Source organism: Bufo gargarizans, chromosome 4 (genome assembly GCF_014858855.1).
Source record: "Bufo gargarizans isolate SCDJY-AF-19 chromosome 4, ASM1485885v1, whole genome shotgun sequence".
NCBI classification, from domain to species: Eukaryota; Metazoa; Chordata; class Amphibia; order Anura; family Bufonidae; genus Bufo; species Bufo gargarizans.
In genome coordinates this window covers 40,942,945-40,970,527 of record NC_058083.1, presented here as the reverse complement: position 1 = coordinate 40,970,527, position 27,583 = coordinate 40,942,945, and the positions used below count along the sequence as shown (strand labels likewise).

Genomic DNA, 27,583 nt, shown 5'->3' with positions numbered 1-27,583 from the left:
TGCGGGTGGAAAGCAGAAGAGAATGACAACCGAACCCCCAAGCGAGAACAGAAAGCCTTCCAGAATCTGGAAACAAACTGCGTGCCCCTATCAGAGACTATGTCTGAAGGAATACCGTGCAACTTGACAATGTGATCAACAAATGCCTGCGCCAGCGTCTTAGCATTGGGCAAACCAGGAAAAGGGATGAAATGCACCATTTTGCTAAAACGGTCCACCACCACCAGAATCACAGTCTTCCCCGAGGAACGAGGCAGGTCCGTGATAAAGTCCATGGACAGATGTGTCCAAGGACGGGAAGGAATGGGTAAGGGAAGGAGAGGACCTGATGGCCGTGAATGAGGGACCTTGGCACGAGCGCAAGTCTCGCAGGCTGCCACAAAACCCTCAACCGACTTACGAAGCGCAGGCCACCAGAATCTCCGAGCAATGAGATCCAGTGTGGCTCTTACCCCCGGGTGCCCAGCAAGGACCGTATCGTGGTGTTCTTTAAAAATCTTGTGTCTTAAAGCGAGAGGCACAAACAACCTCCCAGGAGGACAAAGATCAGGAGCCTCTGACTGGGCTGCCTGCACCTCTGCCTCCAATTCAGGAAAAAGAGCAGAGACCACCACACCTTCAGCCAAAATGGGACCCGGGTCTTCAAAATTCCCGCCTCCCGGAAAACAACGTGACAGGGCATCTGCCTTCACATTCTTAACTCCAGGGCGGAACGTGACAACAAAATTAAACCTAGAAAAGAACAACGACCATCTGGCCTGTCTCGGGTTCAGACGCTTGGCTGACTCCAAGTAGGCCAGATTTTTATGGTCAGTAAATACGGTAATAGGGTGTCTGGCCCCCTCTAGCCAATGGCGCCATTCCTCAAAAGCCAACTTGATGGCCAACAATTCCCTATCTCCCACATCGTAATTTCTCTCTGCGGAGGAGAGTTTTCTTGAGAAAAAGGCACACGGTCGCCAATTGGCAGGAGAGGAACCCTGAGACAAGACCGCCCCCACACCCACCTCAGAAGCATCAACCTCAACTATGAAGGGTAATGAAACATCAGGTTGCACCAAGATGGGAGCGGAAGCAAAACTCTCCTTGATATCAGAAAAGGCCTTACGCGCCTCTACTGACCAAGAAGAAAAATCTACCCCCTTTCTGGTCATATCAGTGAGTGGTTTAACAATAGAAGAATAATTCAAAATGAACTTCCTGTAATAATTGGCAAAGCCCAAAAAACGCATCAGCGCCTTTTGATTCTCAGGAAGCTCCCACTCAAGCACAGCGCGGACCTTCTCGGGGTCCATGCGAAAACCAGAAGCGGAGAGAAGAAACCCCAGAAATTGAATTTCTGGAACCGCAAACACACATTTTTCCAGTTTCGCATATAGTTTATTCTCCCGCAGGATGAGCAAGACCTGACGTAAATGTTCCTTATGAGTTTTGAAATCGGGAGAAAAAATCAAAATGTCATCCAAATACACCAATACAAATTTTCCCATCAAATGATAAAAAATGCTGTTCACGAAATGCTGAAAAACGGCTGGGGCATTCATCAACCCAAAAGGCATAACCAAATTCTCAAAATGGCCCTCAGGGGTATTGAAGGCCGTCTTCCATTCGTCCCCTTCTCTGACCCTGACCAGGTTGTATGCCCCTCTTAAATCTAATTTGGAAAAGACTTTAGCCCCAACAACCTGGTTAAACAGGTCCGGGATCAGAGGAAGCGGATAAGGGTCACGAATTGTGATATTGTTCAGCTCCCTGAAATCCAGACAAGGTCTTAAAGAACCATCTTTTTTCTTAACAAAGAAAAAACCAGCGGCAACAGGTGACTTTGAGGGTCGTATGTGTCCCTTTCTCAGACTCTCAGAGATATAAGTACGCATAGCGATCCTCTCAGGTTGGGAAAGATTGTATAAACGAGATTTAGGCAGCTTGGCGTCTGGGATGAGATTAATAGGGCAATCGTACTCCCTGTGCGGGGGCAAATCCTGAACTCCACTCTCAGAGAAGACATCCGAAAATTCAGAGAGAAAAGATGGTACAGTCTTAGTAGCAACCTCAGAAACAGATGTCGTGAGGCAATTCTCTCTGCAAAAGTCACTCCAACCATTTATTTGCCTTGCTTGCCAATCAATGGTGGGGTTATGTTTAGTGAGCCAGGGTAGCCCCAACACTAGAGGAGTCGGCAAACCGCTAAGGACGAAACATGACACATCCTCAACATGAGCATCACTCACAATTAAACGGATATTGTGAACTATGCCCTTTAATGACTTCTGAGAAAGTGGAGCGGAATCGATAGAAAACACAGGAATATCCTTTCTCAAAGCGCACACCTGGAAACCATGAGTTATCGCAAAGTGATTATCAATGAGATTAACCGCTGCTCCACTATCCACAAAAATCTCACAAAAAATGTTCTTGCTCTCTAGCGCCACCCTAGCCGGCAGGACAAAACGGGAACTACAAGCAAACGGAAAATCTTCAATTTCCACCTCAATCCTGCCAATAGTAACAGACGGAACATTTTTCAAAGATTTTTTCCTCTTTGTTTCTTTATTATACCCAGAGAACTGCCTGAATCTCCTAGAGGGACAAATATTTGCCAAATGATTAATACCTCCACAACAAAAACAAACCCTCTCATGCGGGCTGAATCTTCTATTGTCAGAAGCAATCAACCCCAGCTGCATGGGCTCCTGCTCAGAAGGGGCTGACAGCGACTGAGACCCCTGCGCAGAGAATGGGACCGCTGCACAGTCCTGGGACCGAGTATGACAGGAAAGAGAGATCTCTCCTCTCTCTCTAAGACGCCTGTCAATACGAACGGCCTGAGACATAGCAGAGTCCAAAGAAATAGGCCTTTCATGAAAGGCAAATGCATCTTTCAATCCCTCTGAAAGACCATGGCAAAATTGACTTCGGAGTGCAGCATCATTCCAACCAGTATCAGCTGCCCAACTCCGAAATTCTGAGCAGTATATTTCTGCGGATTGTCTACCCTGGCATAGGAGACGTAGTCTAGACTCCGCCAGAGCAATACGATCCGGATCATCATATATCTGACCCAGGGCTAAAAAGAATTCATCCACTGAACGGAGGGGCCGTGCCCCCTCCGGCAGCGAAAAGGCCCAGGACTGAGCGTTACCCCTGAGCAGCGATATAATGATCCCCACCCTCCGTTCCTCATCACCAGAAGAATGGGGAAGAAGGCGAAAATGGAGTTTGCAAGCCTCTCTAAAACGCACAAAATTCTCACTACCCCCGGAGAACGTATCCGGGAGCGAGATCTTAGGCTCAGAACAAGCTCCATGAACGCAAGCTGAACCGGTCACTTGAAGCTGAGACAAAGTCTTACGGAGGTCAGCTACCTCCAATGAAAGACCCTGGAAGCGTTCAGCCAAAAGTGAAAGCGGATCCATGCTTAAGACGGTTTTGGCGGCTTATAATGTCACGGAATGTGTACAGGTAACAAGGCAAAGCAACATGTATAAACGACTCGCTGGATCCAAAAACTAAGGAACCAAGGGAGACCCCTGCTGAAGACCTGGCACTTTCCCTGGCTGCTCAGCCTATGCAAAGATCCTAATGGTGGAGGTTTGCATATCCACGAACCTTGACTATAAAGCCCTGAGCACCCTACTATAGTGAGGGGACACGACCACCGGCTCCCTACACAAGACACGGAGGGAGTCAGGGTCATCTGGGATCCAGCAAACAGATATAAACATATAAAAGTACACTTAGCTTTGAAGCAAACAGGAGGACAGATCAGCGTGCACACACACTCCAGGAAGAAATATAAGCCGCCCAGAAAAGCATTCTGGGGAGGCATTTAAAGGGAAGCAATTAAGACATGACAGCTGAGAGAGGCTGACGAGAGGAGGAGCTGAATACCACAACACAGAAATTCAAGGAGGAGGTTCTGAAAGGCCTCTGTCAGAGCTTCTCAGCTGTCTGGTTGTGACAAAGCGCCTGACCTGGGCTACAGAGAAGCAGCACTGGACTGTTGCTCAGTGGTCCAAAGTACTTTTTTCGGATGAAAGCAAATTTTGCATGTCATTCGGAAATCAAGGTGCCAGAGTCTGGAGGAAGACTGGGGAGAGGGAAATGCCAAAATGCCTGAAGTCCAGTGTCAAGTACCCACAGTCAGTGATGGTCTGGGGTGCCATGTCAGCTGCTGGTGTTGGTCCACTGTGTTTTATCAAGGGCAGGGTCAATGCAGCTAGCTATCAGGAGATTTTGGAGCACTTCATGCTTCCATCTGCTGAAAAGCTTTATGGAGATGAAGATTTCATTTTTCAGCACGACCTGGCACCTGCTCACAGCGCCAAAACCACTGGTAAATGGTTTACTGACCATGGTATTACTGTGCTCAATTGGCCTGCCAACTCTCCTGACCTGAACCCCATAGAGAATCTGTGGGATATTGGGAAGAGAAAGTTGAGAGACGCAAGACCCAACACTCTGGGTGGGCTTAAGGCCGCTATCGAAGCATCCTGGGCCTCCATAACACCTCAGCAGTGCCACAGGCTGATTGCCTCCATGCCACGCCGCATTGAAGCAGTGATTTCTGCAAAAGGATTCCCGACCAAGTATTGAGTGCATAACTAAACATAATTATTTGAAGGTTGACTTTTTTTTGTATTAAAAACACTTTTCTTTTATTGGTCGGATGAAATATGCTAATTTTTTTAGATAGGAAATTTGGGTTTTCATGAGCTGTATGCCAAAATCATCAATATTAAAACAATAAAAGGCTTGAACTACTTCAGTTGGTGTGTAATGAATCTAAAATATATGAAAGTCTAATGTTTATCAGTACATTACAGAAAATAATGAACTTTATCACAATATGCTAATTTTTTGAGAAGGACCTGTATTTGTTATTTAGAATATTCATCTTTTTATTTTTTCAATCTGTACTGTTATTCCACTTTGGCATACTCCTCCCCGACAAGCGTCCCCGTCACCATGGGAACGCCTGTGGGTTAGAATATACCATCGGATCTGAGTTTTCACTATGGTATTTTCTAACCCACAGGCGTTCCCATGGTGACGGGGACGCTTGTAATGGAGCATTATGCAAACGACAGTACAGATTGGAAAAAAAATTCAAATATTCAAAATAACGAATATATTCTCTATATTGCTATATATTAGTGTTTTAGAATATTCGTAATTTTATTTTCCATATGAACACGATTCCTTCCTGTTTAACCACTTCAACCCCCCAAGCTGAAACCCCCTTAATGACCAGGCCACTTTTTACACTTCTGCACTACACAAATTTCACAGTTTATTGCTCGGTCATGCAACTTACCACCCAAATGAATTTTACCTCCTTTTCTTCTCACTAATAGAGCTTTCATTTGGTGGTATTTCATTGCTGCTGACATTTTAACTTTTTTTGTTATTAATCGAAATTTAACGATTTTTTTGCAAAAAAATGACATTTTTCACTTTCAGTTGTAAAATTTTGCAAAAAAATGACATCCATATATTAATTTTTCGCTAAATTTATTGTTATACATGTCTTTGATAAAAAAAAATGTTTGGGTAAAAAAATAATGGTTTGGGTAAAAGTTATAGCTTTTACAAACTATGGTACAAAAATGTGAATTTCCGCTTTTTGAAGCAGCTCTGACTTTCTGAGCACCTGTCATGTTTCCTGAGATTCTACAATGCCCAGACAGCACAAACACCCCACAAATGACCCCATTTCGGAAAGTAGACACCCTAAGGTATTCACTGATGGGCATAGTGAGTTCATAGAACTTTTTATTTTTTGTCACAAGTTAGCGGAAAATGATGATGATTTTTTTTTTTTTTCTTACAAAGTCTCTTATTCCACTAACTTGTGACAAAAAATAAAAACTTCCATGAACTCACTATGCCCATCACAAAATACCTTGGGGTGTCTTCTTTCCAAAATGGGGTCACTTGTGGGGTAGTTATACTGCCCTGGCATTCTAGGGGCCCAAATGCGTGAGAAGAAGTTTGCAATCAAAATCTGTAAAAAATGACCGGTGAAATCCGAAAGGTGCACTTTGGAATGTGTGCCCCTTTGCCCACCTAGGCTGCAAAAAAGTGTCACACATCTGGTATCGCCGTACTCATGAGAAGTTGGGGAATGTATTTTGGGGTGTCATTTTACATATACCCATGCTGGGTGAGATAAATATATTGGCAAAAGACAACTTTTCCCATTTTTTTATACAAAGTTGACCAAGATATTTATCTCACCCAGCATGGGTTTTTGGGGTAAAATGAAACCCCAAAACACATTGCCCAACTTCTCCTGAGTACGGCGATACCAGATGTGTGACACTTTTCTGCAGCCAAGGTGGGCAAAGGGGCAAACATTCCAAAGTGCACCTTTCGGATTTTGCAGGCCATTTTTTACAGATTTTGATTTCAAACTACTTTGCACACATTAGGGCCCCTAAATTGCCAGGGCAGTATAACTACCCCACAAGTGACCCCATTTTGGAAAGAAGACACCCCAAGGTATTCCGTGAGGGGCATGGCGAGTTCCTAGAATTTTTAATTTTTTGTCACAAGTTAGTGGAATATGAGACTTTGTTAGAAAAAAAAAAATCATAATTTTCCGCTAAGTTGTGACAAAAAAATAAAATTCTAGGAACTCGCCATGCCCCTCACGGAATACCTTGGGGTGTCTTCTTTCCAAAATGAGGTCACTTGTGGGGTAGATATATTGCCCTGGCATTCTAGGGGCCCTAATGTGTGGTACGTAGTTTGAAATCAAAATGTGTAAAAAATGACCTGTGAAATCCTAAAGGTGCTCTTTGGAATGTGTGCCCCTTTGCCCACCTAGGCGGCAAAAAAGTGTCACACATCTGGTATCGCCGTACTCAGGAGAAGTTGGGGAATGTGTTTTGGGGTGTCATTTTACATATACCCATGCTGGGTGAGAGAAATGTCTTGGCAAAAGACAACTTTTCCAATTTTTTTTATACAAAGTTGGCATTTGACCAAGATATTTATCTCACCCAGCATGGGTATATGTAAAATGACACCCCAAAACACATTCCCCAACTTCTCCTGAGTACGGAGATACCACATGTGTGACACTTTTTTGCAGCCTAGATGCGCAAAGGGGCCCAAATTCCTTTTAGGAGGGCATTTTTAGACATTTGGATCCCAGACTTCTTCTCACGCTTTAAGAAGCCAGGGCAGTATAAATACCCCACATGTGACCCCATTTTGGAAAGAAGACACCCCAAGGTATTCAATGAGGGGCATGGCGAGTTCATAGAAATTTTTTTTTTGGGCACAAGTTAGCAGAAATTGATTTTTTTTTTTTTTTCTCACAAAGTCTCCCTTTGCGCTAACTTGGGACAAAAATTTAAATCTTTCATGGACTCAATATGCCCCTCACGGAATACCTTGGGGTGTCTTCTTTCCGAAATGGGGTCACATGTGGGGTATTTCTGGACTATAAATGTCTAAAAAACGTTATGCATTTGGATTCCGTGAGGGGTATGGTGAGTTCATGTGAGATTTTATTTTTTGACACAAGTTAGTGGAATATGAGACTTTGTAAGAAAAAAAAAAAAAAAAAAACAATTTCCGCTAACTTGGGCCAAAAAAATGTCTGAATGGAGCCTTACAGGGGGTGATCAATGACAGGGGGGTGATCACCCATATAGACTCCCTGATCACCCCCTGTCATTGATCACCCCCCTGTCATTGATCACCCCCCTGTAAGGCTCCATTCAGACGTCCGTATGCGTTTTGCGGATCCGATCCATGTATCCGTGGATCTGTAAAAATCATACGGACGTCTGAATGGAGCCTTACAGGGGGGTGATCAATGACGGAGGTGATCAGGGAGTCTATATGGGTGATCACCCTTCTGTCATTGATCACCCCCCTGTAAGGCTCCATTCAGACGTCCGTATGCGTTTTGCGGATCCGATCCATGTATCCGTGGATCCGTAAAAAGTCATACGGACCTCTGAATGGAGCCTTACAGGGGGGTGATCAATGACAAGGGGGTGATCAAAGACAGGGAAGTGATCAGGAAGTCTATATGCGTGATCACCCCCTTGTCATTGATCACCCCCCTGTAAGGCTCCATTCAGACGTCCGTATGCGTTTTGCGGATCCGATCCATGTATCCGTGGATCCGTAAAAATCATACGGACCTCTGAATGGAGCCTTACAGGGGGGTGATCAATGACAGGGGGGTGATCAATGACAGGGGGGTGATCAGGGAGTCTATATGGGGTGATCAGTGGTTCATAAAGGGTTAATAAGTGACAGGGGGGGTGTAGTGTAGTGTAGTGGTGTTTGGTGCTACTTTACTGAGCTGCCTGTGTCCTCTGGTGGTCGATCCAAACAAAAGGGACCACCAGAGGACCAGGTAGCAGGTATATTAGACGCTGTTATCAAAACAGCGTCTAATATACCTGTTAGGGGTTAAAAAAATCACATCTCCAGCCTGCCAGCGAGCGATCGCCGCTGGCAGGCTGGAGATCCACTCGTTTACCTTCCGTTCCTGTGAGCGCGCGCGCCTGTGTGCGCGCGTTCACAGGAAATCACGGCTCTCGCGAGATGACGCATATATGCGTGACTCTGCGCAGAGCTGCCACCTCCGGACCGCAGATCTGCATTAGGCGGTCCGGAGGTGGTTAAATTGCTTGTGGGCCAATGACTCTTTGACCCACATGAAAGAAGCAGGGAGGAATCATGTTTTCAGATGTAAAAAAATGTGAATATTCGATATAGCGAATATATAGCACTATATTCGTGAATTAGCGAAGTTGCGAAATTCGCGATTAATATTCGCTATTCGAATATTTGCACTCAACACTACTGAGGACAACATCTGGATGGAGTTTGTGTGTTCTCCCTGTTTTTATTTTTTTTCTGAGGGGGTCCTCCAAAAACATTGTGAGCCCTCTTAGGGACAGTAAGTCATAATAATGTCTGTAGATTGGTATATTCGTAAAATAAATAAAATAATCTATGGATAGCTTGAGCATGATAGAGTAGAGTCAAAGAACATGCATATTGCTAGGCCCATTATTTAAAGGGGTTTTACGGCCAGTTAAAAATTGTAAATAAAGCCTCTGAACGCTTTACTAAAAAACTTCACCAGTCCCCTGCCACTTCTGTTCCAATACTTCCTTGGAGGTCAAAACACAAAAATGTGATCGCTCAGCCAATCATTGACTGCAGTGGTGATCTGATATGCCAATGATTAGATGCAGTGTCAAATTTATGTGTCAAGGAACCAGGGAGTAGAGACCAGCAGAGAACCTAGGAAGTGTTGGTACAGCAAAATATCAGTGTAGTGTAGATATAAGCAAATTGTGTCTACTGAATTTAAATTTGTCCAATTTTTTATTTTTATTATTCGATTCAGGAGATAGGCACATCTTTATTCTCTGATGGAGTGTGCCTAGTAGGCACAGGGAGTCTTATAGGCCAGCCAGTGCTCCTCTGGGACATGCACATTAGCTTTCTTTCCAAAAGGAGCTATCCTAGTCACTGCTCAACCTTTTACAGTAAATGGCCTTGAAGTTGGATAACAGCTAAGCCAGCATGTCATGCCCAAACAATTTTTTTGGGGTAATTCTGGTCTAAATTGATGGGTAGCAAAGAACTGTCTTAGCTAGGTGAGAGGTGTTGATTAGGACTCAAGGTACAATTTCTCCTTATGAAGAGTGTCTAGTAGGCGTGAGGATTATTGGGCCAGGCGAAACTCCTCTGGGAAAAAGATTTGTAAATTATAGTAGATTTCCTTCCAAAACGACTTGACTTATAGGATAGCATCTTGCGGCATGAAAGTCTTAGAATTCTTTTCCTTTTGGAAGGAAAGCCCATAGCGTCACAATGCTTCTCGTACCTACTAAGCACTGTCAATAAGGAGAAATTGTGACTCTGGATCCCGACCAAGGCCTTTATATACAAGTTCTCTTTGATGAGGGGCAACCACCCTGAAAGTCATCTGCAGGTGTGACTCGGGCTAAGCTATTATCCAAGTTATGCTTTACGACCTGTTTAAAAGATTGAGCATTGACTTGTGGGATAGCATCAGAGACTTAGATTTATTTTCCTTTTGGAAGGAAAGCTAATTTGCATGTCCCTTTCACAAAAGAGTATTGACTGGCCTATAACACTCATGCCTACTAGGCCCGCTAGTCCTCTCTCACAATTAGGGTGGAATAAAAATAATTTTAAAGAAATTCTTTGATCTTTAGTGTAGTTTTTTTTAAGCATGTTAAGCCTTTTTTTTTATTTAATAGATTTTACAGGCCAGGCAACCCCTTTAAAGTGTCAGCATGCTGGACCTAGTGCAGGTAAATGGTTTGGTTCCCTACCTGGCTTGGCTGTTTGTCCGAGTCTACATCACAGGTACTGGATTTCCTGACTACTCCCCTGACAACCACTATTGTACTGCATTCTCCACTCTGCTACATAACCATTATCAAAACTTGTTTGACCATCCTTCTGACCATCATAAGTGTACCATTTGCAACTTTGCTGATCCTTTGATATAATATAATATAATATAATATATAATGTTCTTTTCTTTTATTCCTGGTACAAGTTGTCAGACATCTGTGGCTATGTATCTAATCCCATTTCCACTGACATTATTATTACAGAATCAATCAGTAGCTGACAATTCTTTGGGCCAGATGATTCCCTCAATCTCTACCAAAATCACAGGAAAGAGGTTTGCTATGTGTGAAATTGTGCCACCTTGTTGGGTTCTCTAAGGGTATCACAAGACCTAGATTCTTACAACTAATGAGTTATAAGCCTCAATATTTCTTTGTACTTACTTTGGGCAGAAGATATCCCCGGAAGTTGACATCTTTAGTAGTAGCGTGTGGCAGGTTAGTTGGAACAATGTTTCCAAAACGTTGAATCTCATGGATGACGGCATCAGTATAAGGCATGGCTTTGCGATGACTTGCTTGGGGCACAGCTGACCCAATAACTTTTTCAATCTCATTTTGGACCTTACCTATTATCAACACAAATACATAAAACTATAAGTTAAAGAAAATGAGTAAAAAGTTGTCAGTTATTAATATTGCTCATATTTAATATAGAGCTCCACTCCGGTAATCATGGATTACTGCAAGTCTAATCATTATCACAAGTTACTCCCTAATAATTTTACTAATGCAAAATTTTCCAATTTCAGGGTGGTTAAGTAGCCCCCAAGATGGCTGATGGTTCTTGCCTTACCGTTAGGTGCTGATATGGGTGTAAGTGAGGCTACACCCTACCACAGCGTGTTCCACTTAGGTGTTCTTTAATGGGGTTGCACCAACCCCTTGTAACGAAGATGCCCTTATTTTTCCTGAAGTCCCTATGACTGCAAGGCCATTATCCTTTTCTGGAAACACTCTTGACTACTGACAACTGTGGGTGTTGGGAAGAATTACAATGAATGTCCAGACAACCACCAGTGAACCCAAAGCCTTCTGAAACCTGTCTGGGTAGTATAAAACTAATGCTACCCCTAGGTATTCATCAGAGCCCAACGCAAGGTAGGACATTTTTGGCTTCTAGAGACCCAGGATACATCTGTGAAGCTCATGACAGAATTCTAGTGCTGGCACACTATTATCAGACCTATCAGAATAACGAGTAAAAGAAAAAAACAGGAGACAAACATGATGAATGCAGTACACAAGAGTTTAAATCAAGATACTAGCAGAATATTACAAGCTTCTATTTGAAAAATAGTTTGGTGGCCGTCGTGTTTCACGATAGTCTTTTGTTACAGTCTGTGGATGTAGATCCACTGTACCAACCACCAGGAGTGATAGGCTACTGACCCACAAGGATCATAGACACCAATGTGAGGCACCAGGGGGTCATGTAATACCGATGATCAAGATACAGGCTGAGGTCAGGGCAGACAGCAAGAATCAAAGTCCAGGAATCCAGCAGTGGCCTGTACACAGGAGCAAACTATTTTTAGCTCTAGAAGAACCACACTGGACCTATAGATCAGGCAATGTGTGAAAAAAGGATCCCAGCATATATAGGGTAGTTAATGAGTTCATTAGTCATCAGCTGGATAGCAGCACATACAGCAGGGAGAGAACCAATATAGTTCTGGAACAGAGTAGAGATACAATGAGCTAAGCAGAGAACACAATCCACCAACATAAAATGATTCATAATTCCTGCACTGCCAGAGGATGCGCTTAATTTATGATGAGGCGCACACTATGTGATAAATTAAGTGCATCTTCCGGCAGTCCATTTGTCTAGATTAAAATCTACTCAAGCTACTCCGGCTAGGATCGATGACCCTGCCCACACCAGGCCCCACCACATGCATTTTTCAGAAATTGGTGAGGGTGGTGCACTTGCACCTACATTTTTTACTCCAGTGTCTGGTATACAAGGACATAGTCTACTAGAAACTGGTGGACACACAGTACTGTGTGATGTAGCATATGTCTACGGTATAGTAGGGGAACATATACACAATCAGCATTCTCACTTTGGATTTCTGGATATTTCATCATCAGAAGAAGACCCCATCTCAGAGTTGTTGAGGTTGTGTCCATGCCAGCAGAAAAGAGGTCCGTCACAAGCACCTCTAGATTTTCATTAGTAAAACATAATTTCAAATTCGTTTTTTCCTAGAAAGTAAAAAAAAATATATATTACATGCAAAGCAAAAGTGAACAGGTTTTCTGACAACAAGATAAAATGACATTACGATATGTCATAAAACAATGTAAAAACCTTTTATAAAAATTCTACTTCCTCCTTTCTAGGAAGTGCTATTTTTACTTATCAAAAAGGACATGATCTGCGATGGAGGCGCCAATGCAGATGTGAACATACATTAAAAAGTGGAATATAGAATAAAAACAAAATGTGCTTTATCTTTATGTCTGGTATTTGGAAACTTATATTGTGTTTTTCAATAAGAAACAGAAGAAAATTATAGCTGAGGGACAGATGTTTTCTGTGCACTATGATCACTTACTGAAGAGAACCTTAAATTTCCTAGGACCTTATCGGAAATCTGTTACAAGCCACCCTCCTAAAACTAAGTGTACTTTTACAATAGCGTTTTTCCTTTCCGGCATAGAGTTCCATCCTAGGAGCTGTATACAGGAAAAGAACTAATCAGTTTTATCCCCATGCATGCTGAATGGAGAGCAATTTGTTCAGGATTAGGGATGAGCGAACTCGAACTGTATAGTTCGGGTTCGTACCGAATTTTGGGGTGTCCGTGACACGGACCCGAACCCGGACATTTTCGTAAGAATCCGGGTTCGGGTTCGGTGTTCGTCGCTTTCTTGGCGCTTTTGTGACGCTTTCTTGGCGCTTTTTGAAAGGCTGCAAAGCAGCCAATCAACAAGCGTCATACTACTTGCCCCAAGAGGCCGTCACAGCCATGCCTACTATTGGCATGGCTGTGATTGGCCAGAGCACCATGTGACCCAGCCTCTATTTAAGCTGGAGTCACATAGCGCCGCCCGTCACTCTGCTCTGATTAGCGTAGGGAGAGGTTGCGGCTGCGACAGTAGGGCGAGATTAGGCAGATTAACTCCTCCAAAGGACTTGATTATTGATTGATCTGCAGCTGTGGGTCATTGAGCTGCTGATACTCAATTGCTCACTGTTTTTAGGCTGCCCAGACCGTTTGTCAGTCACTTTTTTCTGGGGTGATCGGCGGCCATTTTGTGTCTTGTGGTGCGCCAGCACAAGCTGCGACCAAGTGCATTTAACCCTCAATAGTGTGGTTGTTTTTTGGCTAAAGCCTACATCAGGGTGAAGCTGTCACACCAAGTGCATTTAACCAGCAATAGTCTGTTTATTTTTTGGCCATATACTACATCAGGGGCAAGCTGCGCCCGTCACCAAGTGCATTTAACCCTCAGTAGTGTGGTTGGTCAAGCTGTCACACCAAGTGCATTTAACCAGCAATAGTCTGTTCATTTTTTGGCCATATACTACATCAGGGGCAAGCTGCGCCTGTCACCAAGTGCATTTAACCCTCAATGGTGTGGTTGTTTTTTGGCTAAAGCCTACATCAGGGTGAAGCTGTCACACCAAGTGCATTTAAAAAGCAATAGTCTGTTCATTTTTTGGCCATATACTACATCAGGGGCAAGCTGCGCCCGTCACCAAGTGCATTTAACCCTCAGTAGTGTGGTTGGTCAAGCTGTCACACCAAGTGCATTTAACCAGCAATAGTCTGTTCATTTTTTGGCCATATACTACATCAGGGGCAAGCTGCGCCTGTCACCAAGTGCATTTAACCCTCAGTAGTGTGGTTGGTCAAGCTGTCACACCAAGTGCATTTAACCAGCAATAGTTTGGTTATTTTTTGGCCATATCCCAGTCTAATTCTGTCAGTAAATCCATACCGGTCACCCAGCGCCTAAATACTAGGCCTCAAATTTATATCCCGCTAAATCTGTCGTTACCGCTGTACTGTTGTGGCTGGGCAAGTTATTTAGTGTCCGTCAAAGCACATTTTTTGTTCTGGGTTGAAATACAATTCCCAATTTAGCAATTTCATAATTTAGTGGTTTCTGCTATATCAGAGCTATTTGAAATCTATCCCTAAAAGGGTATATAATATTCAAGGTGCACATAGGGTCATTCAGAATAACTTCACACACACGCTACTGTGCATTTCCAAGTCTAATTCTGTCACTAAATCCATACCGGTCGCCCAGCGCCTAAATACTAGGCCTCAAATTTATATCCCGCTAAATCTGTCGTTACCGCTGTACTGTTGTGGCTGGGCAAGTTATTTAGTGTCCGTCAAAGCACATTTTTTGTTCTGGGTTGAAATACAATTCCCAATTTAGCAATTTCATAATTTAGTGGTTTCTGCTATATCAGAGCTATTTGAAATCTATCCCTAAAAGGGTATATAATATTCAAGGTGCACATAGGGTCATTCAGAATAACTTCACACACACGCTACTGTGCATTTCCAAGTCTAATTCTGTCACTAAACCCATACCCGTCACCCAGCGCCTAAATACTAGGCCTCAAATTTATATCCCGCTAAATCTGTCGTTACCGCTGTACTGTTGTGGCTGGGCAAGTTATTTAGTGTCCGTCAAAGCACATTTTTTGTTCTGGGTTGAAATACAATTCCCAATTTAGCAATTTCATAATTTAGTGGTTTCTGCTATATCAGAGCTATTTGAAATCTATCCCTAAAAGGGTATATAATATTCAAGGTGCACATAGGGTCATTCAGAATAACTTCACACACACGCTACTGTGCATTTCCAAGTCTAATTCTGTTAGTAAATCCATACCCGTCACCCAGCGCCTAAATACTAGGCCTCAAATTTATATCCCGCTAAATCTGTCGTTACCGCTGTACTGTTGTGGCTGGGCAAGTTATTTAGTGTCCGTCAAAGCACATTTTTTGTTTAGGGTTGATTCTCTGCTATGATATGAAGACTGATTCTCTGCTGACATGAAGCCAGATTGTCTGTTACGGGACCTCTCTCCTCTGCCTGGGTGCTGGGCCTAAATTTATGAAAATGGACTCTTACAGTGGTGGGTGACGTGAAGCCTGATTTTCTGCTATGACATGCAGACTGATTCTCTGCTGACATGAAGCCAGATCCTCTGTTACGGGACCTCTCTCCTCTGCCTGTGTGCTGGGCCTAAATATATGCCAATGGACTGTTGCAGTGGTGGCTGATGTGAAGCCTCATTCTCTGCTATGACATGCAGACTAATTCTCTGATGACATGAAGCCAGATTGTCTTTTACGGGACCTCTCTCCTCTGCCTGGGTGCTGGGCCTAAATGTATGAAAATGGACTCTTACAGTGGTGGGTGACGTGAAGCCTGATTCTCTGCTATGATATGAAGACTGATTCTCTGGTGACATGAAGCCAGATTGTCTGTTACGGGACCTCTCTCCTCTGCCTGGGTGCTGGGCCTAAATATCTGAGAATGGACTGTTCCAGTGGTGGGTGACGTGAAGCCAGATTCTCTGCTATGGGACCTCTCTCCAATTGATTTTGGTTAATTTTTATTTATTTATTTTTTATTTTAATTCATTTCCCTATCCACATTTGTTTGCAGGGGATTTACCTACATGTTGCTGCCTTTTGCAGCCCTCTAGCCCTTTCCTGGGCTGTTTTACAGCCTTTTTAGTGCCGAAAAGTTCGGGTCCCCATTGACTTCAATGGGGTTCGGGTTCGGGACGAAGTTCGGATCGGGTTCGGATCCCGAACCCGAACATTTTCGGGAAGTTCGGCCGAACTTCTCGAACCCGAACATCCAGGTGTCCGCTCAACTCTATTCAGGAAGCATCTGGATGTCTTCAGTTCAGTCTTTTTGACTGATCAGAATGGAGATAATACCGCAGCTTGCTACAGTTTTATCTCTGGCCAAAAAACTGAACACTTGCCTGAATGCCGGATACGGCATTTTTTGCCATAGGAATGTATTAGATCCGGCATTCAAAATACTAGAATTCCGGATATGTCCTTCCGATCTGCGCATGCGCAGACCCTTAAAAATTTGAAAAAACGGACCAGTTTGTCCGTATGACAAACTTACAGACGGATCGGTTCTTGCAATGCATATGTGAGACGGACCCGCATCTGGATCCGTCTACAAATGCTGTACAGTTGCATGCAGATTGCCTGATCCGACAGAAACGGAACTGCTTGCCGGATCACTCTGCCGCAAGTGTGAAAGTACCCTAAGGGGAACTACTGGGCCCCCTCAGCCATCAGGACCCAGGTGCCACTATACTACCTTTGCATTTCCTAAAGATTATCTAGGAAGTTTACCAGCAGTCCTATGCAAAAACAACAACAACAAACAAACTGCACATTGTAATATCACCATGAGTTGAGATAAATTGCAAAGCCACCTTTACTATATCTGTACCATCGTTTCAGTACCTCTTGTTGTTTCACCAGGAAGGCGTCAATAAGGTTCCTCTGGTCATTAACATCCAGTATTTTTTTCTGGTTGGTGAAGGTTTCACGAACAAACTCATGCAGTTCATCCACATTCCTCATAACTACTGTATGGATACTTGAACACCAGTGTATCAGTGATGGATAGGCATTGTACAGCTGCAATGGAAAAAAACATTAATGAATAGCAGTAGAAAAAGTGAGGAAAGGTTAAAGAGGTATTACCATCTGGGACACTGATGGCTTATTGCTAGCATACACCATCAATGTAAAATAGGTCCTAGTCTCACCTCTGGGGCTTGCCCTATCTCCAGAACAGGACCCCCAAAGTGAACAGAGAACAGCTGTGCATATGCATCCACCCTCTGTACACCTGTCATGGTCCCTCCTGTGAGACAGGTGAGAAGATCGGATAGACTTACTGCATGTGAGGCTATCTGACAGGTATGTTGTTGTTTTGCAGGATCCCACCTCTCCTCAGGTGCTGCTCGTTATTATTGATGAGGCTCTATTTAGATCCGCCTCACACTGCTGACCATGCGGTTGATAGTTTCTGCTTGGAGTTGCTAGTGCTGGTTTGCCTTGGATCTCCTGCTTCTCCATACATCTCTAAGCTAAGTACTTGTTTCCTTTGCTGTTTCTTTTTATCTGGTGTGTGTTGTTTCTAGGCCTCAGGGAGATGTAGGTTCCTTCATTCTGAAAGGAGCCAGCTGTCTTATCCCCTGCTACCTATCCTAGGGCTCGTCAGTTTTAGCAGGGCTTTAGGTATTGTGGGAGATTAGCTTGTGGGGATCACCTTTTTCTGAACAGACAGTCCGTAAGCAGGCAGTTTCCTTGAAAATCTGGCTTGTTGCCAGGTTTATTTAGGCACAAAGGTTTGCACAGCAGAAAACAAACAAAACATAAAGTAAATCCTTGCCGTCCGGCGCTAAGCTATACAGTCGTGTCCTGACTATACGGTGTGGGGCTGCTCCCCAACATCCACAACACAAATGGTGAAGCAAACCTTTTGTTTTTCCCGCATCCAAACATAGCTCTCTCTTCAGCAACACAGGTTACAGTCCTGAGACTCAGCACATGAGAGACCTATTGTGCTCTCTTCCTGTTTATTTAAAGTCCACCTGGAGGTGAACTCCAGTGGACCATAATCTCTGGACCGTAACCAAGCCTGCCACAGAGGCTGGAAAAACCCGGGCCGGATTCCGGTTCAGTCCCTGACAACAGAGCGCATGCGAGGTGAAACATACCTATCATCCACCACCTCACCTCGCATACCGTCACAGTAATCCAGTGTATGAGTATTACAGGCAGGAGTTAGGGAAAGGCCTAGGGATTACTAGGAGGTCACCATCCCTCTTCCTTAGCTTTTGAGGCCTAGATTGTTGTCTATTCGTTGTGGTGTGTATGTGGTGTTTTCCCTTCCCCTTAACCTGTGACATCGCCTCTATGAGTTCCAAACATAGCCAACCAATGGCTCTGCATTTTCAGCAGTCCCATACAGGTGAATAGAGAGGTAGCTGCACTTGGGCCGTGAGCTGTCCATTCACTGCAATGGGACTTAAGAAAATAGCCAAGTGACTGCTTCCACAGTGATGACCAGTGAGAGAGCAAGCTTCTAATGTACGTAATGTGTAATGCTCTCCTTCACTTCAATGGCCCCAGAGGTGGGATCCACTCCTATCTGACACTAATGGCATATTCTAGTGATATGCCATCAATGTGCCAGATGGGCCAGGGGGTATATTCATACGAATAAATTCAGTTTCGCACTCCATCGTGGAAAGCATCCTTTTTCTATCAGAGGGGATGGGGAGGGGTTGGGGTACTGTACTAGCACTACTACCACTACTAAAGGCGTGTACCAGCACGGCAAACTGTCACCTGGGATAGGGCACATCCATAAAATATTTTTTACCACCAAAAAAAAACTTCGGAATTATATCTCAACCAAGGGCTGGATAAGAAAAATGCTGGCAAATCCTCTACTGAATATTGTTCGAAATCCTTAACCAAATACTCTTCTAAAATGTATGTAATAATTTTCTAAATCCACCATCAAATTAGAAATCTACCTAAAAAAATTAAATGCATTTGCGGTATGCCAGACCGACAGGGGAATTATACGTGAGGTCACGATGTGAGCATTAGGTGGGCCGAGGTGAATACAGTTCTGGTTACTCACGGTTATGTTGTCCCTGGGCAGGCTCGCATAAGTGATAAGGAGAACAGCACAAGAATTCTCTGGGGCACACTCTGGTGTAAGGGACACAGGCCAGATGGTGGTTCGAGGGGCCCTTGATGGTCTGTATTAATGTGCCTATGGCAAGGTCCCTTGTAGTCGTGACACCAGTACCTTTTGTTGTGGTACAACCATTTACTGTAGTGTTAATTGAGGAATTGGAGACTGAGGCAAGGATGGTGCAATCTAACTTATAACTTTTACTGAACGTTGCTTCTGGTAACATTACATCCAAGTAATAAACAGTCCGTTGGTACATCCAAGTATGAAATACAGTCCTCATATAAAAACAGGTTCTTAGTCCTATATATACAGTTGCAAGAAAAAGTATGTGAACCCTTTGGAATGATATGAATTTCTGCACAAATTGGTCATAAAATGTGATCTGATCTTCATCTAAGTCACAACAATAGACAATCACAGTCTGCCTAAACTAATAACACACAAAGAATTAAATGTTACCATGTTTTTATTGAACACACCTTGTAAACCTTCACAGTGCAGGTGGAAAAAGTATGTGGACCCCTAGACTAATGACATCGCCAAGAGCTAATTGGAGTGAGGTGTCAGCCAACTGGAGTCCAATCAATGAGATGAGATTGGAGGTGTTGGTTACAGCTGCCCTGCCCTATAAAAAATACACACCGGTTCTGGGTTTGCTTTTCACAAGAAGCATTGCCTGATGTGAATGATGCCTCGCACAAAAGAGCTGCACATTCAGAAGACCTGCACATTCAGCTTGTAATCTGCTACTGAATTTTCTGCCATGGATTTTGCTTTGTGAACTTAGCCTATGGAATTTTTTTTTTTTCAAGTTGCATTTGATATATATATATATATATATCTGGCTTACACCTTCTCACCTAGCTAACCACACCCACAAGTGACTAAAGGGGTGTCACTTCTAAGACTGTTGCAAATGTTTGAGCAAGGTGTAACCTTTTTATGCCAGAAAACCAACATGCAGACATAAATAAATGTGCAGTATATAATATACTTATTGAATAGTCAGTTTTTTGTTATGTCCTCCATACACTTTGTTCTTCAGGAGCATTCTGTTGTTACTGTGGGGTCTAAACGCTTTTGAATTATTGGAAGTTTTTGCTTCATTCTAAATTAGACATTTACAAAGAAAATGGTGCACTACAATGGAAAATGCAATTGACAATATATGGCTAAACACTCACACTGATGTTAAAATGAGACTTTCGCCAATATATTCTTTGATCAAGAACATACCGGAGCCCGCACACCCCGTCAAGGTTTATCAATATGGCACAGGACCTAACGCTAACCTATCTATGCATATGAGCAATTACGGATAGGGGCATAGAGAGACCTTGATGGGGTGACACAAAGTGGTTAATAGAAATTCAATAGAATTCTAATGTCATCTCTATGTTTATGGATGGCGAGAGGAGGATAAGTAAGTTCAACTAAAATAGCCATAAATGTGTCATCTGTGCTGGAGTAGATACCCGGGAAATCCACTATTCAGCAGAAGATGGGGTCTATTAGTGATGAGCGGCATAGGCAATATTTGAATTTGCAATATTTTCCAAATTTCTGGCCGAATATTCACCATAAATTCACAAATTCGAGAATTTGTGATCTCCAGTCATTGTTTACTTTGATCAGCAATGTAATATATTCGTGATAAATTCGCAATAAATTTGTGATTAGAGAATTCAACACTCTTCGCGAATACAAATATATGGCACTATATTCTAAATATTTACAAATTCTGGAAGTGGCGATATTTGAGATTAAAATTCGCGATTTGAATATTCGCGCTCAACACTAGTCGGTATGTCTGCATTTGTAGCTCAGTCTTAGTCAAATGACTGAGCTACAGTACCATATGCATCCACATAGACAAGGATGGCACTGTACTGATAACTCTGCTGGATGCAATCCTTCCAAAAGCACAGTGGCCCCTTCTTTCTGGTGACTATTAGGGAGCCTAAGGCCCAAATCAATTTCAAATTGAAGGTCTATCCCGAGGACAGTCCATCAATTTTTCCAGAAAACCTCTATAAATATAATATGGAGTTGGGCAGAGCTCACCGTAGCCATTGGACTTCCAACTAATTTGATATTTTCAGTAATGATCTTTAAAAGCTTCAGAAGTGCAGGATCTTCATAATCAAATCGTTTACTCAGTAAGATGGAGACTATAATGTTGGCTACAGCTGCGTTTATAATCATGGTGTTATCAAAGGGCTCTCCTGGAAATACAATGAGAAGACAAGGTTCAAAATGTATACAGTGAATTAGATTTTTAAAGTGTTTGAATTATCTCCACATGTATCTCAACAGTAATATCATGTGATAGCTTATGGAGTAAGTGGCCATTATATGGAGCCTCCAAAAAAATCCAGACAGGGTTTGCCACTAACCGAAAGGCCATGACTGCTGATATAGCTTTCTACAATAGGGGAAGGAGTGTAGCTAAAGGGGGAAATGAGAATGACCTAGGCCCTGGTGCTAGAGGGGGCCCAGTTGCCCTTCTGCCATGCATGAAGGCACCACATTATAAATGGTACTTGGTAGGTGGATGGCCCTTGAGTTTCAAGTAAGATTAGTAAAACCTTAATAGATGGATGGCAGCACAGGTTGGTTCGTGTTTTTAAGGCTAGGTTCGTATCTCTGTTTAGGCATTCCAGAAGTCTAGTTATGCCAGAAACCCACCAGATCCCATTATAGTGAATGGGGATCCAGTGGTTCCTAGCGGTGTCCAGCGATGCTGGACACTGCAATTCCAGTAGCCTGTTCCTCTGCCATAATAGACTAGTGGAGTGACTAAATGTAGATGAACTTGGCCAAGGCCTTTCTACCATAGGTATTTTCAAATTTTCCCTTTGCAGAAATGTAGGATCATTAGTGAAAAGGCAGTTTTAGTGGTTGAACCCCTTAAAGAAAATATGTTCTGACTGTACATTGGGGTGAAGGATGTGGTGTTATTACCTAGTGTTTCACCTTTACTAAAACAGTCCTAGATATTGTAAAGCTCTGTTGCAGTAGGTGCTCATCCATACTATATTTTATAGAAAATCAAAAAGCATGGAGGGTGATTAAGGAACTCAACTAACTTAAAATTGTTGTTCCTGGTTAGAAAAAAGGATCCAAACCAGTCTTATATGGATTGCAGCTGAGCTCCATTCAAGTGAAAGTTTTTTTTTCTTCTAATTTTGGACAATCCTATTAAGGACAGCAGACAGACCTCATACAGAGGTGGCCCTGGTCAGATTAGATATAAAAACCCCAGTGCTACAAGGCAATAATGCAAATCATTGAATCAATAAAGAGTGTTTGGTCTTGAGTGTGAATACAACTAGAACAACATCTCTATCAAGTTGACTCACGTTGATAGATCCATAATTATTAAATATATTGATTGGCTACTAATAATTGGGAATAGTAGACCAAAGGATCATACAATGATTGTGAAATTAGTGATAGCAGAAACCAGCCATAACAAGGTTCATGAGAAAAACAGAAAACAACCCTAGCAATAACCACGCAATTAGAACATAAATGTGGACCTTCAGAATCATCTCTTTTGGTGGGCCCATTGCATTCCAGTCCAGCATTAATTATTCCTAATAATTCTTGTAATTGTAATTTCAATTTAAAAAGCCATGCACGTGATAAAGTATGATGAAACCATACACCAACCTTTGTAAGATTTTAGCTTCTTTACCAAAAAATCACTTTCTTCAGAAATCTTGCTTTCGATGGCTTCTTTTCCCATTCCAAAATCTCTAAGAGTTGAAAGAGCGAATCGTCTCATCACTCTCCAGTTCTCATCGTGAGAAAAAATAACTCCTGAGGACAAAAGGTAAAAATTGTAGACATACAAGATGGCCACTAACATTTTCTAGTCAATGGTTTGTTCATTCAAAACTCTCTACATATCATATAATTAAAAACATTCTCAGATAAAAATAATATGCCATGATTAAGTAACTAAAGTCTTCCCAGGATGAAGAAATCTGCCTGAGAAGCATTGGACCTTTCAATGTGGCCCACGTTCCGACTGCTTGGTGCATTTTAGTATGATGCCGCTACACTTTTCTTTCAGTAATCAAACTCGATACAGTCCTGTAGTGTAGGAAGCATTTAGTTTATTATTTTTAGTCAACAATGCGTTTTAAAGGCTGAAAACTTCTTCATCAGGTTCATTAAGATATAAAGCATATAACAGATTAAAAAAACAATGCTGAAAAGCTCCTAAACACGGATAGGGCTAGTTAGGATTTATACAATGGACTGGATAAGACAATTCGAAACATTTACACATAATGAATGACTCCAGAAACCATGTAACATGGTGACATAGCATGCACGTCAAGCTCCCTGTCCATGTCCAGGTGTTCAGCCCTGAGCAGGAGATGCTGAGCGCAATAAAGAGAGAGGTCATTGGCTGCAAACTAGTGATGCCTTTTCAAATGTTGGGACAGAAGTCAGTTAGACACCCTGGTCCTGAACCAAGCACCCTGAGAATTCTTCTGTCCTTCTCCTCTTATGTCTCTCTCCTCCCCTTCTTCTATTTTATGTACAAAATGTACTCAGTGGGTTCATTCATGTGTTTGGTTAAAGGCTCCAGGGAGCACCACCTGAAAGTAGTTATTGTTGAAGCCATGAAGTTATAGGATTCACTGATTGATCGGTTGAATTTATGCTATGCAGTCAAAGGTGGTATTCAAGGTGGTACATCTATTTAACCCTTTCATGACCAAGGGTCATTGATGCCCCAGTGTCCAGGTCAAAATTTACAAATCTGACATGCGTCACTTTATACGGTAATTGCTTTGGAACACTTTTATTTATCCAAGCCATTCTGAGATGGTTTTCTCATGACATATTGTACTTCATGATAGTCATAAAATTGAGTCAATATATTTCACCTTTATTTAGGAAAAAATCCCAAGTTTAGCAAAAATTTAGAAAAATTCACACTTTTAAAAATTTCAATTTCTCTGCTTCTAAAACAGAAAGTCATACCTAATAAAAAATTTATTACTTAACTTTTTCCACATGTCTACTTTATGTTGGCATCATTTTGGAAATGTATTTTTTTTTTTAGGACGTTAGAAGGCTTAAAAGTTTAGAAGCAATTCTTAAAATTTTTAAGAACATTTCCAAAACCCACTTTTTAAGGACCAGTTCAGGTCTGAAGTCACTTTGTGGGGCTTACAAAGTGAAAGCCCCCCATAAATGACCCCATTGTAGAAACTACACCCTTTAAGTTACTCAAAACTGATTTTACAAATTTTGTTAACCATTTAGGTGTTCCACAAGAATTAAAGGAAAATGGAGATTAAATTTCAAAATTTCACTTTTTTGGCAGATTTTCCATTTTATTACATTTCTTTCTTTAACACATTGAAGCCCCCCTGATGCACCCATACAGTAGAAACTTTTTTTACAAGATTCATCTGACAGGGTAATCATGTGCTATTTTTATAGAGCAGGTTGTTACGGACGCAAATATGTCTACTTTCTTTGTTTGTTTGTTTCAGTTTTACATACTAAAGCATTTTTGAAAAAGAAATTATGTTTTTGTGTGTCCATTTTCTGAACGCCATATTTATTTTTATTTTTCTGCCGACAGTCTTGTGCAAGGGCTCGTTTTTTGCAGAAAGAGTTGAGGTTTTAATTCGTACCATTTTTGGGTACATAGGATTTTTTGATCATTTTTTGATCATTCATTATTACAATTTATGGGGCAAGGTAACCCAAAAATTGTCTGTTTTGGAACAGTTTTTATTTATTTATTTTTACAGGTTTTATCTGAGGGATTAGGTCATGTGGCAGTTTTATAGAGCAGATCGTTACGGACGTGGCAATACCTAATATGTATACTTTTTCTTATTTATTTAAGTTTTACACAATAATAGCATTTCTGAAACCAAAAAAAATATGTTTTATTGTCTCCATAGTCTGAGAGCCATAGCTTTTTTATTTTTTAAGCGATTGTCTTAAATAGGGTATCATTTTTTGCGGTATGAGGTTATGGTTTGATTGATACTATTTTGGGGGTCATAAGCCTTTTTGATCACTTGCTGTTGCACTTTTTGTGATGTAAGGTGACAAAAATGGCTTTTTTGGCACAGTTTTTTTTTTTTTTTACGGTGTTCACCTGAGGGGTTAGGTCATGTGATATTTTTATCAAGCAGGTTATTACGGATGCGGCGATACCTAATATGTACACTTTTTTTTATTTATTTCACTTTAACACAATAATAGCATATTTGAAATAAAAAAAATATGTTTTAGTGTCTCAATGTTCTAAGAACTATAGTTTTTATATTTTTTTAGCTATTTTCTTATGTAGGGTCTTATTTTTTGTGGGATGAGGTGACAGTTTCATTGGTACCATTTTGTTTGATATACACCTTTTTGATCGCTTGGTGTTGCACTTTTTGTGATGTAAGGTCACAAAAATGGCTTTTTTTACACAGTTTTTATTTTATGGTATTTATCGGACAGGGTCTATCATATGATATATTTATAGAGACGGTCGTTACGGATGCGGTGATACCTAATATGTGTATTTTTTTCATTTTTTATAGGAAAAGGCAATTTTTATTTTTTATTTTACATTTTCAGTTATTTATTTATTTTAACTTTTATTATTTTCGCTTTTTTTAATCAAGTCCCTCTTGGCTGTACTATACTTTGCAATGCTCTTGCATTGCAAAGCATAATACTATCATATGTCCTGTAGGTGGCAACACTGGACGCTTTTGCAAAGCGTCCGGTTGCCATGACAACCATCGGGCGCTGCCATCGCAGCGCGCAGCCCCGATGGTGGAGAGAGGGAGCCCCCTCCCTCTATTAACCCCATGGATGCCGCTCCCGCGGCATCTAAGGGGTTACAGCAGAGTGTCAGTATAGAGCTGACACTCTCTGCTGATGGCGGCGGCTCAGGAATGGAGCCGCCGCCATCAAACACAGCAGGGGGCAGCGCTGGTAAGGGGGGGTACGGCCAGGATGGGAGCGGGGGGAACTGCATCAGGGGCAGGTGGGGACAAGGGGGGGGCTTGGAGGTGCACAGGAAGGGGACACAGATCGGGGGCCACGAGGACACTACCTGATTTCAGGCTCTGATCTGCAGAGCGCAGATCAGAGCCTGGAACAGGATATTTTTCACTGCCGCGATCCGATTGGTTAGTCTGCATAGACTAACCAATCTGATCGATTGCCAGCAAGGGGCCACTCTGATTGGTCCCTTGCCGGCATTACTGCACTGTATGCTGTCCGTAACAGCAGCAGGGCAGGGGCAGAAGCTTTAATCCAAGCGCTTTGCAGCGCTTGGATTAAAGAGCTGGCTTGACGTTTATACACGTGGTAGCTGCACAGGGCATGTGCAAATATAACGTATATAAACGGATTGCAGTCGGGAAAGGGTTAAAGGTTGTGAAGTCAACAATATTGCACACAAAGAAACTGCTGTAACTGTAGTATTTTGCACATTTTTTACCTAATATTCGCCATTAATTCGCAAAATTCTAGAATTCGTGATCTCCAGTCATTTTTTTATTGATTGCGAAAATCGGCAATGTAATATATGCATATTGCGCTCGCAATATAGGCGTGGCTCACTTTTGCTACATTTTTCAAGCTGCTAGAAGTTTCCTGAGACTGGAGAAAATGCATAGTACAGTAATCCCTATCACACTACCTAACACCCTGCACTGGAACCTATCAACTACACTATATCACTATCTAACCTACACTGACATCTCCCACTAACTATCTGTATTATATATATGCGCTAACTAACTATCTAATGTAATTGGATAAGGAATAGGATCCAGATGAGAGCACAGCAATGTCTCTGCTCTCTCTCTCAGAACTGAAAAAATAGCTGCTGGGGAGTTTCTTATATAGTAAAGGCAACTTTCCTTATTGGTTGCTAGGGGTGTTGCTAAGCTCTGACAAAGACATTGCAGCCTTCTCATTGGCCCACAAGCAAGAAGGGAGGTTACTGATGAAAACAAAATCTAGAATATTCGTGATTACGAATATATAGCACTATATTCTACATCTTCACATATTCTCGAAGTGCCGATATTTGCGATAAAAATTAGCGATTTAGAATATTCGTGATCAACACTAGTCTCTTAGAAGACTGAAGAGCTTGCCATTAATGGTGTACCCTACCTGTGTTTTTTTTTTACTGTTTATAGACTAAGATCTATGTTTGTCTAACTGCTTAGATGCAGGTTGCCAGTAGCTTATCGAATATTTCATCTATGCAGTCTCACTGAATCGAACTTTCCTCTATGCTCGACTAACTGTTTAAAGGAAATGTGCCACCAAAATTGTATGCGCCCTGGATACACATGTCAGCGCCCGAGCATTGTCCTGGCATCGGCCTCACAGAACTCATTGCGCATGCGCCAGCT

At 42.1% G+C, this 27,583-nt stretch overlaps 1 protein-coding gene across 3 annotated transcripts in view; it reads right to left on the bottom strand.

The window, feature by feature from the left end:
• LOC122934043 (cytochrome P450 2K6-like) overlaps positions 1 to 27,583 on the bottom strand; it is a 116,194-nt gene that overhangs the window by 16,903 nt on the left and 71,708 nt on the right. For all 3 annotated transcript variants that reach the window (XM_044289187.1, XM_044289188.1, XM_044289186.1), the window contains 5 exons: positions 22,845 to 22,994; positions 21,234 to 21,394; positions 16,910 to 17,086; positions 12,500 to 12,641; positions 10,815 to 10,999 (listed from right to left, as the gene is read on the bottom strand). In XM_044289187.1, coding sequence (XP_044145122.1) covers positions 10,815 to 10,999; positions 12,500 to 12,641; positions 16,910 to 17,086; positions 21,234 to 21,394; positions 22,845 to 22,994 — 815 coding nt within the window. The remainder of the gene's footprint in view (positions 1 to 10,814; positions 11,000 to 12,499; positions 12,642 to 16,909; positions 17,087 to 21,233; positions 21,395 to 22,844; positions 22,995 to 27,583) is intronic.